Below are 18,916 nucleotides of genomic sequence, written 5' to 3'. Positions count from 1 at the left end.
TAGTATAGATGGAGCAACATTATGGTGTGTTAAATCTATCACAAGAGGTTTTGTGCAGCAGACTTCCTGAACTCGTGTATTTGAAGGTGCTCTCATTTGTGAGAATGAAGTAACAGGAGGTTCAGTGAAATCAGATATTTGCGTAGGGCCACACAATTTGTTCAAGTGGAAAAGTTGGGATTTATCCCAGATTTTCTTGTTTCACATTGTACAATTCAGCTGCTGGATGGGTATCTTTCTCTGCCTGTTTTACATCAAAGATCCCTGCTTTACGATGAATTCTTGGCATTTGAACTTGGACGTGGGGGCAGGCACAAGCCATGGGCGAGCTCGGCTCATTTTGAGCTTTAGGGTCCAAGAGGAGCTTGAGACGAGCCAGAGCCAGGCATCTGGCTCGAGCTTTCAGTGGCTCGTCCATCTCCAAGACTGGGCTGGCAGAGTGACCTACAAAGATGTGTGTGTGATACACAGGCAGGACCTTTGTCAGTGATCTGATGGACGTCTGGCTTTCACTCACTCCACATAAGTGTGACGCCTCCAGGCCATTAAGTGGGTCGGGTCCTGCCAGGTCTTCAGTGCAGCAGTACTTGAAAGCCGTCTTTGAAATAGCCCCCTATTGGGTCCTAAATCCCTGTCCCTAACCGGCAAAAGCAATGCTTGATTTCCCATCAACTACTATATAAATCCTTGAAGTGATCCATAACCACAATGCAATCTCTGTTTTAATTTCATTTTAACTTGGTTTTGTAATCCCAAAAGTAGTAATTTATTTCTATGTGTTGTTTTTCTGAAGGTTTTTCATTCAACATAATTCTTTTTTCCCCCAATATTTGTATTGACCGTTTTACATTTTATGATGTGTACGTAGCATAGTAGTCAGAGAGGAATACAACTAGCAGGCGATATAACTATCCAGTTATAATGCATACAGTGTGTATCGTACCAGCGCCTTGTGCATATCATGGGGATGGGTCTGCCGGCTCCACGAGAGACGTGCTTCACATCATGGTCGTAATATAAGATAACTGGTAAAACCAAGGAACAGCAGTGCTCAGACCAAACCTTAGTGGGAAATGTGTTTAACATATCACTCTTTATTTGAACTGGGTCACCTCTAGGCGACTGGGTGGGTTTCGGATGTGGGTCAGTGTTCATGGCTGGGCACTGGAGATGAGTCGGAAGGTAGTGTGAATTTCTCACAGTCCCTGTCATTTGGTCATAAAGATGTTCTGATATATTGCACATGCAATCCTCGAGATCTCTGCACAGTGCTCAAAGCAGTGGTCACGTGTGCCTTTTCTAAGTGTGCTTTTATGGTGAAAGTATGTGAAAGAGGACAACAACTGTCCAAATAATGGCAGCGCCAAGGGAAAATGAATCGCAGAGCTTTAAGCTGAGTTTGTTGGTTGTGAGTGGTGGGAGGTGGTGAAAGGAGGAAATGAACAGAAGTATGTGCAGAGAAAAGAGTGGCAAGATGGTCTGAATGGAAAATGATGATGCAGACGAACAGTTTTCTGAAAGACGTGAGGAGAAAAAGGTAACTGTCAGAATGAGAAAAGACAGAATAAAGTGGTGCGAAGGTAAATAGAAGTGATTGACACATTTTGATCACCGTTCACACACAAGAGTAAATGCGCGAAAGGAGATTAAGCATGTTGGCTTTGACGTTTTAGGGTTAATTGAACAATTAGATTCAACAAAAACCCAGCAAAACGTTTTATTTATTCCTCAGATACCCAACAAATATAGGAATCCTTTGGGTATACCTGTAGGTATTTTTATCTGCCCATTCTTTATCTGGATCCCTTCCAGGGTGTGGCTATGTGGCAGTGATGAAGCATGTCATGATAAAGTGAGTGAGGCGTCTATTCAAATATCTTTGGATACCCGGGCAGACCTAGGAAGCAGCATCCTCTCCGGACTGGGTCCATCTCCTTTCTTTTTTTGCCCAGTTGCTCTTGTGTGTGAATAGTGTCTTTAGGAGTATGCAACTGGGCATGTAATCTCTCGCTCTCCCCTTTGTGAGAATCTACACTCTGAACACCACCCTGCCTTACACAGATCTAAGCAAGTCTCAAATTTTTAGAATTGAGACAATTCAATTTTAATACACAAGGAACTCGTTGTTACTCTTTATGATATGTGTAGATGCAATAACAAAACTATCAGAGAAGTACCCAAATACTGGCAAGTTGGCATGGTTTGTAAAGCATAGGATTTTATTTTTCTTGTTTGAAGCCATGCCCTTAATTAATTAGGCCACATCTCTTGGAAAGGATTCCTTGTTACAATTTTTTGCCAATGTCCCTGTCAGAGCCTTCCCACCCTTTTCATCTAAAGAAGCGCTATCACCTGGGATGATGACCACGGTGATCTGATCAACGCACACTCTTGAAGCTTCATGCCCCACTCTGGCTTTGTTTGTGGTGCTTGGACACTTGGGACAGAGTGCTCCATCATCTGAAGGTGACTCTTAAGTGATGTGCCCTCTGCTGCTTATATGATGTGTTCCCCACTGCAGCATCCGTTTTCCTGTATCTGAATTCCATGAGAAGTGTTAGACATAGGATCTGCATGCCAGTGATATCTTTAGCTGTCGGGTCCTAATGAACCTAGCTCTGTTCACTTTCACCAGGCTCAAGCTCCCAGGACTGCACCGCTCACCTCCATTAGGCCCTTTGATGTAGCTGTGGACTCATGGGGCCAGTGTTTGTGGTGGTTCCTTACCTACTCTGAGGATAGCAGTGCACCCAGGTACACTTTACTGACCGCTCAATAGCATCCCAACAATGATTTGTTATAGCGCTTCATGTTCTGCCATTCTGAAGTGATGTAAATAATGAATATTCTGATGATCTGGGGCGCATGGTTAGCACAATTGCAGAAGTCACAGTTGGATTTGTGACCCTAGAATTGGATTATGCATGTCAACAACATGTTATACAACATTCTGAGATGACTCACTGCCTTTCTTTCTGAGCTTCTTTTACAGCCAGCAGTGGCCAAGTCACAGTGTCATATCAAAGACGACATGTTTGTCATTGTTGAACGGTCTGGTACTGGCGTATGATTTAAGTACACACAAGACAACCCCTAAGCATTAGGTAGTGCTAGAATCCTTGATGGGATTTGGTAACAGTTCTTCCCCATCACAGAGATTTAGCGTGCTTCGTTACCCAATAGGTAGATATGCATGCGCTTCGAAGCCACTAGCCACAGCCCGTGCAAACGGGTGTAAGCTCCACACATCCGTCCACATATGCATCTATGCTACAGGGAGTAATATGGGGAATTTCACATAACAAGCGTAAAGTGAAATTCCCCAAATTACTTGGCTTAACGCATACCCATAAACCACCTACACAAAGTCAACTTTAATCCACCCATACACACAAAGTAACCATCACCCCCATGTGTGCACTAATATCCTTCATCCACAGACATTTTCCTTTCACATACTATTTCCTTCCACATTCTCCATTCATCTAGATATCCATCTGTCCACACAAATTTGGCATTAGTCAAAACCTAATTTCATGAGCCACACAATCACCGAATTGTCCACCAACTTACACCACCATACACTTGTCCATTTATTTACTCTTGTGCCAATACAGCATTTAACCCCTCCAAATACATACTAAGACATGTAAGGGCACCTTCACCCTTTGGGGTATCTCAGTGCTGAATTTAGTAGGTTTTTTTACTCAACCATCCATAATTTCTTTTTTTAAATATATTTCTATCGATTTTTTGACATGGAAAAGACATTATTGCAACATTAGAAAATCCGTAAAAGCATGTGGGAATCTTCAATGCAATCATCATGTGCATACAATGGGGTAACCTGTTTCGACTGCAAAGGAGAGGAGGGAATAACAGTATTCTACAAACAAGGAACACCAACTATAAAAGCTTAAACAGTGGAGTCTGTATGCAAAAGAGAAGAGGAAAGGAAATATTGTTGATCATGTGAAGGCGTCAATGTCCTAAGTAGTAGATCAGGCCCAAGTGTTGGAATAGAAGCAGTACGCAGTTGTCCCTGCTTTGTCGTGCGTGTGAGCTTGGGGGCAGGAGCGCAGGCACAAATAGCATATAGGTCTAAGCAAGTGGGGCATCGTACTGGATCTCTCCTCAAGTACGCGATGGGGCAGGCGTCAAGAAGCTTCGTTTAAGGCTGCATATGCTGCATGGGTCACCTATAGTCCTGAAGAGCGAGGGTAACTCTGGGAGTGGAGGGAGCAGGTGGGGGGTCAACCATGTTCAGGTAGGTCACGTGGCCACTCATAACCCTCCTGTCAGTATGCATGCATTCTGAGGTAGATATGGTGTCCATTACCTGGGTACAGTATCAACTTCACGGTGGGTGTATGTCGTTCTTTGCTTTATCGTTAGTAAGGTAGACTCCCCAGCTTTCACCGCTCGTTCTGTAATCCCCTTTAATCCTAGGGAGCCTAAGGGTGTTCGCGTCTGCTCGCGCCCAAGTCTCAACCATTCCTACTTAACCATTTTACTTGCTAAACCGTGCGTGCACTAACCAGTCCACTGGAACATAAGCTTCAATAAGCATGGGTGTTTGCACTGCTGCTGCAGTGCTGTACCGGTTATCTGAAAGAGGCGGCTTCACAGATTCAACCTGGCCTTTACCTGGTCTGTGATAGTCCGGCTCCTACTGCTGACGTAGTGTCACGGGTGGAAGCTTCCATTGCCCTTACAATGCTGTGTCTGTTGAGCGAAGGAGGGAAGCTTGTACTTCTGCCCGTGCTGTACCTGTTTCATGAGGCGTGGAAACCTGCACTGCTGATGGGAAGGTGACCTGTTGTGTGAGGTAGGCTGTGATGTACTTGTGTGAAGATAGGGACATTGTCAACAGATACACGTGGTGTATATGTGTATCTGTTCTGTGATAGAGGCAAACTTGCACTGCGACTGCCTGAAATGTGAGTGATGCTTGCACAACTGATGGTGTGCTCTATCTGTTCTGTAAGGGAAGCTCTGTTTTGCCATGTTCCAGAGGCATCAGTCGCATCCACTGATGTCTACCTGTCTGTTGGTGCTGTGGTGGGGTAGGGTGGTGCGTCGAGCTGTGGATTTTACCCATGATTGTGAGCATTCAGTTGGTCTGCCTGTCTTCTTTGAAGATGTGCAGAAAGGGTTGTCAACTTTCTCAGAAAAATATACTGGGCATTTCTGTTTTTTCTGAGGATATGGAAAGGACAGGTAATTGTATTTACTTGGCAGTTTATGTAAAACCCTCTGAATTCTTTTACTTTAACATTGCATTTCTGCTTCTGTTTCCATTAAAATATTTTAGGGACAGTCTAGACAACTCTAACATACTTTCGATGTGTTTTCAACTTGTATATGGTGCTTTATGTTATTTCAAAGGGGAGAAGTACCTGATTGTGAGAATTTCTGTAATTTGTTTTATCTGACTTGGCATTAAAATGCTGGACAGATCAATGGTCAGTTTCCGTCCAATTACAATAGCTTAGATGGTTAATGTACTTGCTCCAGAGCACTGCATGTAATGTTGGAGCTCATATTTGAAGTCTAATTAAAATAGCTGGGATGGTCAATGGTTTTATTACAGGTATCCTCATGTAACATTTCTGCCCCACTTGCGACCTTACTTGTGTGTGTCTACCTGAAGACCCCTCATCGGCTGCACGGGTGGAGGCGGGCTGTTGACTTGGACTCAATGTCTCTCATCCTCGTCCTGCTTCAGACTAGCTCCATCTGCCCTTTCTACTTTTGTCTCCCTTCCTGTCATCACATTATGGTGCTTGTCGCATGCCAGTGGGCAAGGAAACCGCTCCTGGCACCTTCAGTTAGCTTCAAGTCATCCACACGGTTCAGTGTTTATTAAATCATTAGTGCATCAGCTCGAGCCTCCCGTACACGTCACCCTACAACAGCCGAACATATGACACCTCAGCAGAATAAAATAAATTGCAATGACCTTCAGCCCATGAATCCGTCGCATTGCACGTCATACATTTACATTTGTGCTATAATTTCTATATTTTGTATTAAATGGGAGAAGGAGAGAGAAAGAAGAAGGAGCCACTGCTTGTTTGTAGATCACAACAGTGTGGGAGAGTTTTATCAACCAGGTAGTTTCAAACTTCCCTTTCCTGGAGTTTTAGGTGTCCTATGTGGTTACATACTACTATATTTTTCTGCAGCATTATCCACTTATTTGAGGCTTTCACCTATCCTGCTCCTTCTGATTCATCTCTTCTTCCAAGCGTGGTTTGCTGCTGGGCCCGGACAATTAAAAGGCAACTTCTCTCTCTCTCTCTCTCTCCATCCTATGCCTGGTCTGCTGGTGTTAGGTGTGGGCTTATGCTAACCCGCTCTTGTGGGCCTGTCTGCCCTACATTAATGTGAGCTGGAAATTCACTAGAAAGATTAACATAATCCCAACCCTGCATCGAGTTATCTTAATTTTCCAAATGCCTGAAAACTAATGCCCCCTACCTGGGTCGTTATCACTGTCCAGTGGCCCAGCCGGTCCTGGTTAGCTGGGCTCACCTCCTCGCTTGTTGGCTATCTCACTCTCGCACCCCCTGACGTTCTTGACTAAGCTAAGGCCTGCTCACAGACCGAGCTGAGCTCTCTTATCTGGTCACTGCACATGTCCTTAGCATGCTTCTTTCTCCTCCATCAGCCACCACGTGGACGTCCATTGGCTGGTTAGCATGATTTTAAACACAAATAAATGCTTTCCCTTGCTTTTGGCGGCCGCGGAAGAAGATGGATGACGTCTAGGACACTCTTCTCCAAGGCTCGGTTAATATTCACCTGTCATTGCCTCTCTTCTGATCACACCATATTAAATTCACATTTAAAGCTCGCTGGAAGCTGTGAGAGCGCCCGTGTTTGATGCAGACAAATGTTCCTCATTAAGACAAATGCGCCTTCGGTGCCCCGTTGATTTTAATGGGAACGGGGGAGCTTTAAACAGCTGCGCGAGCGGAAGTCGATCCACTGCTGGCTCGTGCGTGCTTTTGGGGCTTCCGATCTTTCCTTAATATCAGAGGTTAGAGATGGCGGGATCTATTGAGAATAACATTTTCAAGCTTTATTTTAATGAAAAAGTTCCCATACCTTTAGACACATAACAACCGTTCCTGCACAGTTAATGATGAACCTGAGTTGCTCCAACACTGTGAAGACATGTTTAATTTGCCTTTGTTTTTTTTCATTTAAGGTCTGTGCTTTATATTTTATGTGCAATTACCTCTAATTGAAAGTCCAACAACATAGTTGCATAATATTTTGTTCATTATAGTTATGCATTTGACTCCACCCCCATTGCACTCGAGATCACCGTTCACATAATGTTTTCGATGCGTTTCGACTGTTGTTTATTATGGATCTCTTCTGCTCTTTCCATGTGCAGGATCTGGCTCCATAACCTACAACACCCCGATTGGAAGGAGTGTGGACTCCAGAAGCCTCCTCCATGTGCATCATCTTCTTCAAGTTTGACCCGCGACCTGTTTCCAAAAATGCATACAGGTAATTTGAGTTTGTCTTGCATCATAAAAATGCTGGCTAGTGATTCCATCATTGGGTTTAATATGGATCTCATGGTCAGTCACATGTTTCAGTTGTCTCAGTTGTTTCTATAAATGTCTGAATATGTTAACTGATTTAGCAGAAAGTATCATGGCGTGTCCAGCAGATGTCTTAAATAAGGTCAAATAACAGAACATAGGTGTTCTTGATTGAATACTTGAACTAACGTGGTGATTGAGCTTCAACAATTCCGTTTTTTGTGGAGAAGAGGCAAGCTGTGGACATAGGGAAAGCAGCAAATACAACAATGGGTCCTAATCAGAGCCACTTGAGTTATGCAGCAATGGAGGACTAAATTGTGTGGTAGGGTTGACTTCATTGTGCAACAACAAAAGGCAAATTATTCAGGGTAATGCAGCACAATCTGTAGCTACAGTAGTTTGGTCTTTTCTTCTTTTAGCAATGATTAATAGTGTCTGAGCAAAGTCGAACAGCATACGCACCACTTTAAAACTTGAATACCGCAATCAACAACTGAAAGGTGACCGGCCTTCCAAAGGATCTGCCAGTGCTGGGAACCATGTGAAGCAGTATTTGTTTAGAAACTGTTGATCCATTTGAGTTCGAATTTTGTTTTTGTGAGATTCGCAAATTATGCAGCCAATGTTGGATTTTGTGGCAGATGCAGCAACTCCTTAATCATGTGGAAAACACTGGTTGCAGAATCCCCCCAAAAAACAGTGGCCCTGCTCATAATATGACAGCATGGTGGAGTGCGTATCATGCGTTGCACTCTTTTCTATTCTAGTTAGATGGCAATCCAGGATAATTTATGGTAGGCTGTTTTTACCAGAGTGCCACCCAGCTTCAAAACTAAATGTAATGGTGGTAGTTGTGTGCCTTGGCAGGTGAAACAAGGTTCTAGTGGCAAAATCGAGAACCTTGTTCATTCATGAGAAGGAACATTAAGGAAAGCCCACGAGTAGGCTCATACAGTAATCTAATCTACTAAGTATTGGTGAATTGATTAAAACCTTGACAATGTGTTGCAGTTGTCATGGGCTAATTTTTGTTATATTGAGACGTGCATATCATGCTGCTGTGACTGTTGCCGTGATAGACTACTCCGTGTGCATAGAAGGATTGAAGAGAACCTCGAAGGTCGTGGCACAGGCGATAGTTGAAATGCCTTGTGGAAAGTGGGTGGAACTTGGCAGGCGGGCTGGTGCAGAGGTAGGGAGCTCAATTTTGGAAGAGTTTAAAATGAGAACTGAAGGCAACCCAGTGCTGGATAGCCATAAGGTAGTCAGATATGTGTGATTGGATGTAGGAGGAGAGTGTGGGAAAGGAAAATGAGATTTGTGTGTCATCAGTGTAGCGGTTTTAGGAGAAGCCAAAGGATAAGATGTTTGAAAGAGAAGTCATGAGAATGGAGAATTGGAGTGGGACTGGGACAGACTGCCTCTTGAGGGATCCTAACTGGTATCATTGTCAGTGTTTACCTCTGGAGGACTACATCACTGATGGCGAGAGGGCCGAAAGATCTCCGGAGAACCACTGAAGAACAGAGTACCCGAGACCTAATATATTGAGGGCAGAGAGCAGTGTAGGACTAATACCACTGATAGATCAGTAAAAATGAGAACAGAAGCTTGCTGATCATTTTAAACAAAGGAGAGACAGTTGGCCGCATAAAAGTATGTGTTTACAGTTGAGTGAAGAGTATGGAAGCCAAACTGGTGTGGGTTTAGATGTCCAATAGAAGAGAGGTAGGTGGTACGCTAGTTAAAAACTAGGCTTTCCAGTTTCTTGAAGAAAGATAGTTCCAATATTGCACAATGAAAGGAGAGAAATCGTCAGCTATGAATTTTTCAGAAAGGGAAGTATAACTGCTGAGCCAAAGTATTGAGGGTAGTTTCCACTTTAGATGGTGGGATTGAAAAGAAAGGGTAGACAGATAACACCATGAAACAGTCAAGGTTTTCTTTTTAGTTTGTAGCCGGAAATGATCAGATTGGGTGTATGAAGAGTTAGCAGCTCAGAGGACAGGTATAAAGGAAGGAATTCAGGGAGAATAGCCAAGTGGAATTGAGGGGTGGACACTGTGAAAGAACAAGGGCAAACGGGCAATAAGAAGAGCGTTAAAGTGTATAGCAAAGAGATGGTCTTAGAGAGGCACGATAGAGTAAGTGCAAGGGATATTGGCCTAGATGTAGGTAATTCCCATTTGCAGACTCTTAAATACCGAATTTTACCGATTCGGTATTTAAGAGTCTGTAAATGGGAAGGGGGCAGAATTAGGTAATTCCGAATTCAGGAAGATTCGGTATTTACCGATTCGCTAAATACCGAATCGGTATTGCCCATTGATTCCTATGGGCCTTGAAGCCCATAGGAATCAATGGGCAATACCGATTCGGTATTTAGCGAATCGGTAAATACCGAATCCTGCAAGGGTGCAGGGGGTGTCACTTTGACACCCTCTAGCACCCCAAGTACAGGCTTGTGTGACATGTGGCACACAGACATGCCCTAAGGGCATGTCTGTGTGTCACATGGCACAGGTGTGCATGCACAGATGTGCATGCACACCTGAATTCTGTATTTTACCACACAATAGGATTGTGTGGTAAAATACCGACTCTTAAGGACGTGTGGCACTCTTAGGAGTGTCAGCTACATATGGATTTACCGATTCGGTAAATATACCGATTCGGTATTTTACTGAATTGGTATATTTACAGAATCGGTAAAATTACCGATTCTTAAAATAACATGCCCCTACATCTGAAAATCCTAATACCGGTCGGAAACGGCCGAAATCGGCTTGATCCATAAGCACTCTGCGTCACCATGCTGGGAACCGTTCCACTGGCTTCTCAGAAAATGCCCCGGCAGCCCTCATGGGTTGATAGTGAGCAGCTGTTTAAAGAGTAACAACTACTCGCTGGAGTGCTTCAAGAATAGTAGAAATACAGGTGACTAGCTCACCCTAGTCTTCCCCAGCAAGACCATTTCACCAACAGTACATTGAATTTCAAGGGTATTCCAGAGCAAAGCAGTTTAGGTAGAGACAGTGTTCTAAACCAATCCAGATGTCCCAACAAATGTACCACTCCATGGGCATTTTCCCACCAGCCGGTAGTTGATTGGCGTTATCCTACCCTATCTTTTCTCCCTTCTGGGCTGTCCTCCCTCTTCTAGCATATACTCTGCATCACAGGTCTTGACTTTAGAGGTGGAAGTGATCACCCTGTTGAACAAACGGCCATAAAGTTGGTACCTATGGAAGATAAAGGCACAGACGTTTATTCCCTTTCACGTCCTGGTGCCCAACAAGTAGTCTGAGAGCAATCCTCAATCTTTGCCTCTTGAACCTGTTTATTTTGCTGGCTAAATTAAAGATAATGTCCCTGATCCAAGTTCTGCTGGCCCTCGATGCGGTGATTGGTTGGTGTCCCTCGGCCTCCAGGATGGCTACTTCAGTCTGCCAATCCTTCCAACCCAAAGATATTACCTTAGATTCATGGTGGGATCCCAGCATCAGTGTACTGCCCTACTATTCAGACTGATAACTGCACCACTCGTCTTTACAAAGTGCTGGTATATCGTGTTCTCACTGCAACCGACAGGTGCCCATGTATTTCTTTGTTGTATGACTGGCTGGAGAATGCATTGTCTCTAGTACTGATCACAGAATATTTTCAGCGCACACTGACTCTCCTCCATGAATTAGGCTTTATTATCAATGTTGAGGAGTCTCCCCCCACTCGAATGCTGAAGTTAAACTTGACGAGTGGTGTTGGAACACAACCCATATGAAGGGTTTTCATCCTCCTTAGAGGATCTTTGATATTCTGGAGATGGTTCTGAGGTTTAGGACTCCGACATGAGTTCCAATTCCACACGTTTTAAGTTTGCTTGGTCTCATGGCTTCACGCATACTGCTGTCACAGTCCAGATTGCTGAAAAGGGGCCCTCTATTGATACCTGAGAAAACAGTGGCTCCAACATCAGTGGAGCTTCTTAGCCGAGGCGCTGATCTTCAGGTCAATTCATCCAGATCTACAGTGGTGGACTACCTCTCCTCCCCCCCCCCCAACAGTTGTTTTGGTGGGTCCTCCTAAAGCCCACCACAGGCTACTACTGTCACCGACCGTATTGGGCTAGGATGGGTGTCTGAGCAACTGTATGGTGCAATAACTGTGACCTGTGTTGGCCAGGATATGCACAGAAGCTGCCGGAGGTATGCCTGGCCATGGATGCATTACTCCTTCCCACTTGGGAGTGCCATTCAGATTCTGTCAGACTCTACTACCATCCATTATATCAACTTACCTGGTAGTGTGGTTTCACAGACCTTGTGTAGGGAGGTGATTTGCCTGTGGCAATGGGTGCTGCCTTCATGTCCTTCTCTTAAGCTCCTGTCTTTCTTAGGCTCCTGCTCCATTTATGATCCTCTGTGGTGTTTGAATCTTGTATTGACTTTACAAATGGCTGCACAATTCAAGCTGATCCACAGTTGCCCTGTTCAGCTTTGTACTGTAAGGACTGTCCTGTTGGTGGCCAGAACTTCATCCCGTAGATTTGGAGAACATCCGGCTCTCTGTTGGTCTAACTTTCACCGTTTTGTAACCAGATAAGCTGGTTCTTCTTGCCTGTCCCTCCTAAAAATGGTCTATGCCTTTCACGTGAGCCAGTCCATTACCAATCCATCCTTCTTTCCTCCGCATCCCACTAAAGGATAGGAGTGACTACATATCTCACGGCTGCTGGTTGGTCACATGGTCATCTTTGCTTCCTTTAGCCAATCATTGCGCCTCTCAGCCCAAGGACACAGTGGCAGATACTTTGCAAGTGCTGTGATGCATGACTTCCTTTTTGTTTGTTTTTGTTTGTTTTTTAAAGCATTTTTATTGATTGTTGTAATATAACAAATGCTGTTTTACAATGTACATTCAATATATTCACTGAAGAATTTTAGGCTTATATAGGATAGATAGCGTAATAATGTCAATTAACGTCCAACACATTTAAAGGACATGACTATTTTCGGCCTATATTAGCACCTATGATATTGCTAGACAGATTACTATTGTGATTGTTGGATTTAGGGGAGGTGGTGGGCTCCACCAGAAGGGTGCTCGTGACTTTTCTTGGTTAATGAGAATTTGCCTAGCTTTAGTGCTGGTAAGTTCCAATTCTATAAGTCCTTCTTTAGTCTCCATGCTCCGATGGCACCCATAATGCATTGCGGCTCCTTCCTCTTCCTTCGCGCGAAGCCCATGTTCTGGCAGACTCACGCATCCTGTTTTGGACCATCATTCCCTGCAAGAAACCTCAGTCAGATTCCGATCGTCTCGAGAATACCAAGGTACATGACACTGCATGCATACAGATCAAAAGCATTACCAACATTTGAATTCCCATGAACAGGTTACTTACATTCAGTACGGGGAGGGTCCACTTCGAGGAAGTCATTGGGAGGGATAATCCTCGCATCCGAGTCCTTAATAGAATTGGAACTTACCAGCACTAAAGCTAGGCAAATTCTCATTCTATGGCAGGACCGGAGGCTTAGGATTATGCCAGTTCAAAGCTTGTCGACAACCAGCCAAGCCACTTCTGTTACTGGCTTAAAATAGAACCTCTTGAACGTGGAATCTGCGGACCAATCCGCAGCTCTCATCAGGTCTTCCAACCTAGCTCTTAGAGCAAAAGCCTTTGAGGCCATAGCGCCACTCGCTGAGTGAGCACCGAATTCTTTCGTATCAATCCCCGCCTCCTGCATAACCCAACGCACCCATCTGGCGATTGTCGGGGAAGAAACAGCCTTGTACGGTTTCCGTAGGGCAATAAGAAGTTGCCTCTCACCCGAAGGGCGAGTATCATCAGTCATATCCTCATATGCACGGAGGCACTGCACCACACACAGCTTGGGGGAGTCCGGGAAGGCCGGATAAGAAATAACCCTCGTAAGGGTTTTAGTTCTCCTGCTCACAGTAAAGGACACACCCTCCGGGGAAAACACCCGGGCTGTAACATCAAGTGCTCGCACATCCGAGACTCTCCTGCAGGAAATTAAGCATAGTAGCATCGCTAACTTAGCCGTAAGCTCTTTGCGAGACAAAAACGCGTTTGGCTGCCAAGAAAGAAATAAGTTCAGAACCCTGTTCACGTCCCATAGGACAGAATACCGCGGCTCAGGCGGCAGCGAGAGGCGAATCCCCCTCAACAGTCTGCAGACCAACGGATGCTCACCAATCGGGGAACCCTGAACCAGGTCGTGTCCCGCCGAGATGGCTGAGCGGAAGGTATTGATAGACCTGTAGGCTAAACCTTCCTCCGCCAAGGAGGCCAGAAAATTAAGGACATGGACTACATCCGCCCCCACGGGATTGAAACTCCCTCGCAGACCCCAGCGACGCCACCTATGCCACGCTGAACGGTATCTCCTGGTGGTGCTGTCCGCCCAGGCCTTAGAGAGTAGATCCTCTGCCTTTCCTGAAAGGCCTGGGAGAGACCAGCGACGCCGGAGATCCTCCATGCCATCATTCTCAACGAGCCCTCCTGAACTAGCCGGTGGGGATTCCCGTCCGGATTCAGGAGAATGTGAGGAAAGTGGGGGAGTAGGATTGGAGAATCCCAGGAAAGTTCCAGAAGAACTGGAAACCACACTTGAGACCTCCACCATGGCGTGATCATCACGACTTGCGCTGACTGACGGCGCAGCAAAGCTGACACTTGCGTTATCATTGAGAATGGAGGGAACGCATAACCCTGCTCTCCCGACCAGTCCTGGAGGAACGCATCGGTCGCCTCCGCCGACGGGTCCGGGCGCCAACTGAAATACCTCGGCAACTGGTGGTCCAGCCGCGAGGCGAACAAGTCCACCGAAAACGGACCCCAACGGGCCATGAGCTGGGAAAACACCAGCGGGTCCAGCTTCCATACGCTGGCATCTAGGAGGTGCCGGGAGTGCCAGTCGGCCACCTCGTTCTGACGGCCCGGCAAGTACTCCGCCGTGACCGAGACCTGATGGTCTAGGCAGATGTGCCAAAAGTCCCGCGCGAGATCCGCCAACATCTTGGATCTGGTCCCACCCAGATGGTTGATATAGCGGACCGCGGACACGTTGTCCATCCGTAGAAGGACACACGACTGGACCCGATCCTTGGTCCAACAATGTACCGCGAAGGAACCTGCCAGCAACTCCAGACAGTTGATATCAATGACTGCTCGAGGGCAGACCAGGTGCCGCCCGTGGAGAATTCTCCGCACCTGGCACCCCAGCCCGTACGACTGGCGTCCGACTCTATCACTACGTCTGGGGCGGAACCAAATATCGCACGACCATTCCAGGCCTCCATGTGCGTCAGCCACCATCGCATTTCGTCCCTCACTTCTTCCGACAGCGGAATCAACTGCGAGTATGTCAGACCTTTCCTGAGGTGATACGCTTTCAACCGCTGCATAGCCCGGTAATGAAGTGGGCCCGGGAAGATGGCCTGAATCGAAGACGACAACAGGCCCACTACCCGTGCCAGATGACGCAATGATATCAGAGGCTTCGCCAGAGTCTGGCGCAACTCGTGTCGAATTTTCGACATCTTCCGCGCAGGAAGACTCAAGGAGGCTGAAACCGAGTCGATGCTGAACCCGAGAAAGGTTGCGCACTGAGCCGGGTCTAGGCGAGACTTCTTCTCGTTGATAACGCACCCTAGACCCTGCAGTAAGTCCACCGCGAACTGCAGCTGGGACGCTAAGCGCTTCGGACACTGGTCCATGAAGAGCATATCGTCCAAGTACACTATCATTCGGACACCGCGCGCCCGCAAGGCCTCCACTGCCGGGCGCAGCACCTTTGTGAAACACCACGGCGCTGAGGAGAGCCCGAAGGGCAGCATGGTGAACTCGCAGACCTGCCCGTCCCACCTGAACTGCAGGAAGCGACGGTGCGGAGGGAAAATCGGGACCGCCAGATAGGCGTCTTTTAAGTCGAGCATGGCCATCCAGTCGGACGGGCGCAGCACATCCCTCAGGAGGTGGATCCCCTCCATTTTGAAATGGCGGTAGACCAGCCACTCGTTGAACTCCTTTAGATTGATAACCGGACAACTGCCTCCATTGACCTTGTCGACCAAAAAGATGTTGCTGAGGAAGCCGTCCGGGTGCTCGCACGCGCAGCAAATCGCCCCTTTGTGAAGGAGGGCGGAAACCTTGTCGCGCACCAATTCCGCATCGTGCTGAGAGAACGTAATGGGACGAGGACGCTGGGGCTGCCGCGGACGGCCATGGAACTCCAACTGGAAGCCCTGAACCGTCTGTAGTACCCAGGCGTCCTTGGTAAGGGAAAGCCATGCTGGGAGAAACTGCGCCAGGCGCCCCCCTACCCGCAAACTCGCATAGGGTAGCACACTCACCTCGTCCACCCTGCTGCTGACCTCGGTAGACCCCACGTCCCCGGAACTTCTGACCTCTCGTGGGGTAAAAATTATTGAAACGGGAGCTGTGTTCTTGACCATGCCCGCGTCCAGAGCCTTGTCCTCTGTCGGAGGGGTTGCCTCGACCGAACGAGCGGCCCCTGCCTCGTCCGGCCCCATCAAAAACCCGAGGGGCAAAAACTTTCTTGATATTGGACTGGGCCCGGTCCAATGACGTAAACGTAGCCACAAATTTTCCGAGCTCCTTAATAAAAGGATCTCTGAACAAACCGCCTTGCGCCACCGCGCCAGCCTCCGAAGAGGCGAGGTCACCCAATTTAGGGTCAATTTTAATCAGCAGTGACCTCCTCCTCTCCGTAGAGAGGGCACAGTTTGCATTGCCAAGGAAAATAATGGCGCGTTGCGCCCAATTAGACAAGACTTCCGGAGAGATGAGATCCCCCGACACCTTGGCCTCTTCTGCCTTGTCGAGGGTTTTTGGTCATGGGGCCTACTGCGTCCAAAAGCTTGTCCTGGCAAGTACGCCAGGACCGGTCAATACCCTTCCGGGGATCTTTAACAAACTTAGCGAAGAAAGTGGCCATTTTCGGGTCAATGTCCGGGGTCATTGCCACTTTCCCTTCCAGGGAAGGGCGGGGGCACTCCGCCCTAAGGCGGCTACGGGCATCTTTGTCTACCGGCTTCCGGAGACGGTTCGCCACATAGAGAGCCACCTTATCCCCCGGGACCCATTCTGAGGACCGTGGGTGGACAATATCGTCTGGGTCCAACATGTCCGAAGGGGCCGCAGAGGTGGACGGCTGGGAAGGGAGCCACGACCTAGAAGAGCAGGCCTCTTCCTCCGAGTCCGGAGAATCATCATCCTGCTGGGGCTCCGGGGACATCGTGCGGGGAGTAGGAGGCGGAGCACTCACCGGTTGGGAGGGGGCGGGTAGGGGATCCTCAAGCGCCTTAAAGGCGTTCCTAACCCTATCAAAGGCCACCGGATCAATCCCCTCAGTACAAGGTTTCTTAGGTGGGGGGGGGACCGCTGACGGGGAAGGATCCGATGCCGGGGCAGGCGCCGGGATGAGGGCCGCAATTTTTGCGTACGCCTCGTCCAAACGCGCCGTCAGGCGTTGCTCCAGGGGCACAATCGCCTGATCCACCGCCTTGTAGATGGAATCATCCACTGCCTGGTAAAAGTCATCATCCCAGGGGGTACAATTTAGAGGGTCCTCCTCCGTGTACCGGCCTGACTCCCCCTGCATACTGAGGTAAGTTGGGCTCTACAGAAGGGAGGTACGGCGCAGCTGCTTATAACCCCAGAGGGCACATTGTGGTACTGGGCAACCCAGAGGATATGGCGGCACAGAGGCACGAATTTCGGGACTAGCCTAGGGACGCAACAGCCCTCTATGTACTAGGGCATCACCCAGTAAAGCGTCCCCTTGCGCTACACACTAGCGCCAATTACGACCCTTCCAGGGTGTTCAGTAACCAATACAACCCACTCTGGGCGTCAAAATTGAGGGAAACCCTAAATTACGACCCCGCAGGGTGTCAGCACTGGGTGGCCAGGGACAGCCCCGAAGCTGCGCAAATGCGGTAAAAAACGCGGTAAAAACACGAATTATAGCGCGCCTGCAGGCAGAGAGAACACTGCCCCCTAGCGGCGCCTGAGGCACACCGCACTACACTGGGACAAGAAATCGCGTGAGGAGCGCCAAAGCGTCCCGCGACAATCAGGGGACCTGTAGGGGGTCGAAAACCACAGCGCTAAACAATATAGCCACACGCTGCCCACAGACATCCCCAAAACCCAGGAGAGAGTGACAAAAACACTTAACTTGCTGCTGAGCAGCGAAGAAAGAGGAAGAGGAAGGAGCCGCAATGCATTATGGGTGCCATCGGAGCGTGGAGACTAAAGAAGGACTTATGTTTCAAGTTCCTGTTTTTTTCCCTGGTGTTCATGGGAAAAGTAGTTTTTGTATGTTTTTCTTGCTGCTGTTGAAAATAAAGTGAAGAAAGGAAGGCATAATCCGAAGCCTCTGGTCCTGCCATAGAATTAGCACTTCTCAATCCTGTCTCCCAGGGAAGTATTGCTTTGCGATTTATTCAGAAGTTGAGGTTTATGAGTGAAGGTGTATCCATCAGAAGAAAACATTTCTTACCGTAAGCAACAGTATTTCTAGTAGATACATAATCTTCTTGCCGATTCCTCAGTGTCCCCCGATGAGTTAGTACCATGTGTATTAAAAAGATCCCAGGTATGCAGATATGTGTTTTTGTTGCTGTCACTCTGTGCTTGCTTGGTACCCCTCTGCATGCCTCAGTGAGGTGCAGCAAAATTACCAAGAACCTAACTTAATCTGTCACCACATTGGGCTGGTAGAGTTGTGTCTGAAGGGAAAACTACTGCCAGGAAAAAGTGTCTGGATCAGTCTAGCTTTTTGGGGGATATGCATAAGGTAAGAAGTCTGCAGAAAAAGTATGTATCAACCAGAAGTGCAGTTACCGAAGCTAAGTAACTTTTCCATCAGTGAGACTAAGTGCATGCCTTTATCTGGATTGTGCTCATGCAGCCACATTGATGTACTTGTAGGTTAGTTGGAAATGAATACGAGATTTAATGGGCTTGGTAGCTTTTTATTAGAAAATATTTAGTGCTGAACTTTTTTTTGTTTGGTTCTCCTGAGATCTGGAGAGGACCAAAAAGAAGTAGCCCTTAGACATACACCCTTCTTTGGATGGAGGTACGAAGGCATTTGTCAGATCTTTTCCAAGATACAATTCCAGATGGAGCACACGTTTCAGTTCTTACATTGTAAGAAAGTGGTTAAGAGTGTTATCTGTTAGGATCACACATTGACTTAAGAGCTCTTCGACGTACAAATAATACGTCAACATCTGGTGTGATAATCTACAGTATAGTGTGAAGGTAAGGCAGGGTTTCACAGTAGTAA

At 47.2% G+C, this 18,916-nt stretch overlaps 1 protein-coding gene across 1 annotated transcript in view; it reads left to right on the top strand.

Annotated features, from left to right (window-relative positions):
* TANGO2 (transport and golgi organization 2 homolog) overlaps positions 1 to 18,916 on the top strand; it is a 538,903-nt gene that overhangs the window by 175,503 nt on the left and 344,484 nt on the right. The window contains exon 3 of the mRNA XM_078667926.1: positions 7,409 to 7,527. Coding sequence (XP_078524052.1) covers positions 7,472 to 7,527 — 56 coding nt within the window. The 5' untranslated portion in view covers positions 7,409 to 7,471. The remainder of the gene's footprint in view (positions 1 to 7,408; positions 7,528 to 18,916) is intronic.

The sequence above is a fragment of the Lissotriton helveticus genome, chromosome 11 (assembly GCF_964261635.1).
Source record: "Lissotriton helveticus chromosome 11, aLisHel1.1, whole genome shotgun sequence".
Lineage (NCBI taxonomy): Eukaryota > Metazoa > Chordata > Amphibia > Caudata > Salamandridae > Lissotriton > Lissotriton helveticus.
The sequence above is the reverse complement of the archived record's forward strand: the minus strand, read 5'-3'. Positions and strand labels throughout refer to the sequence as shown.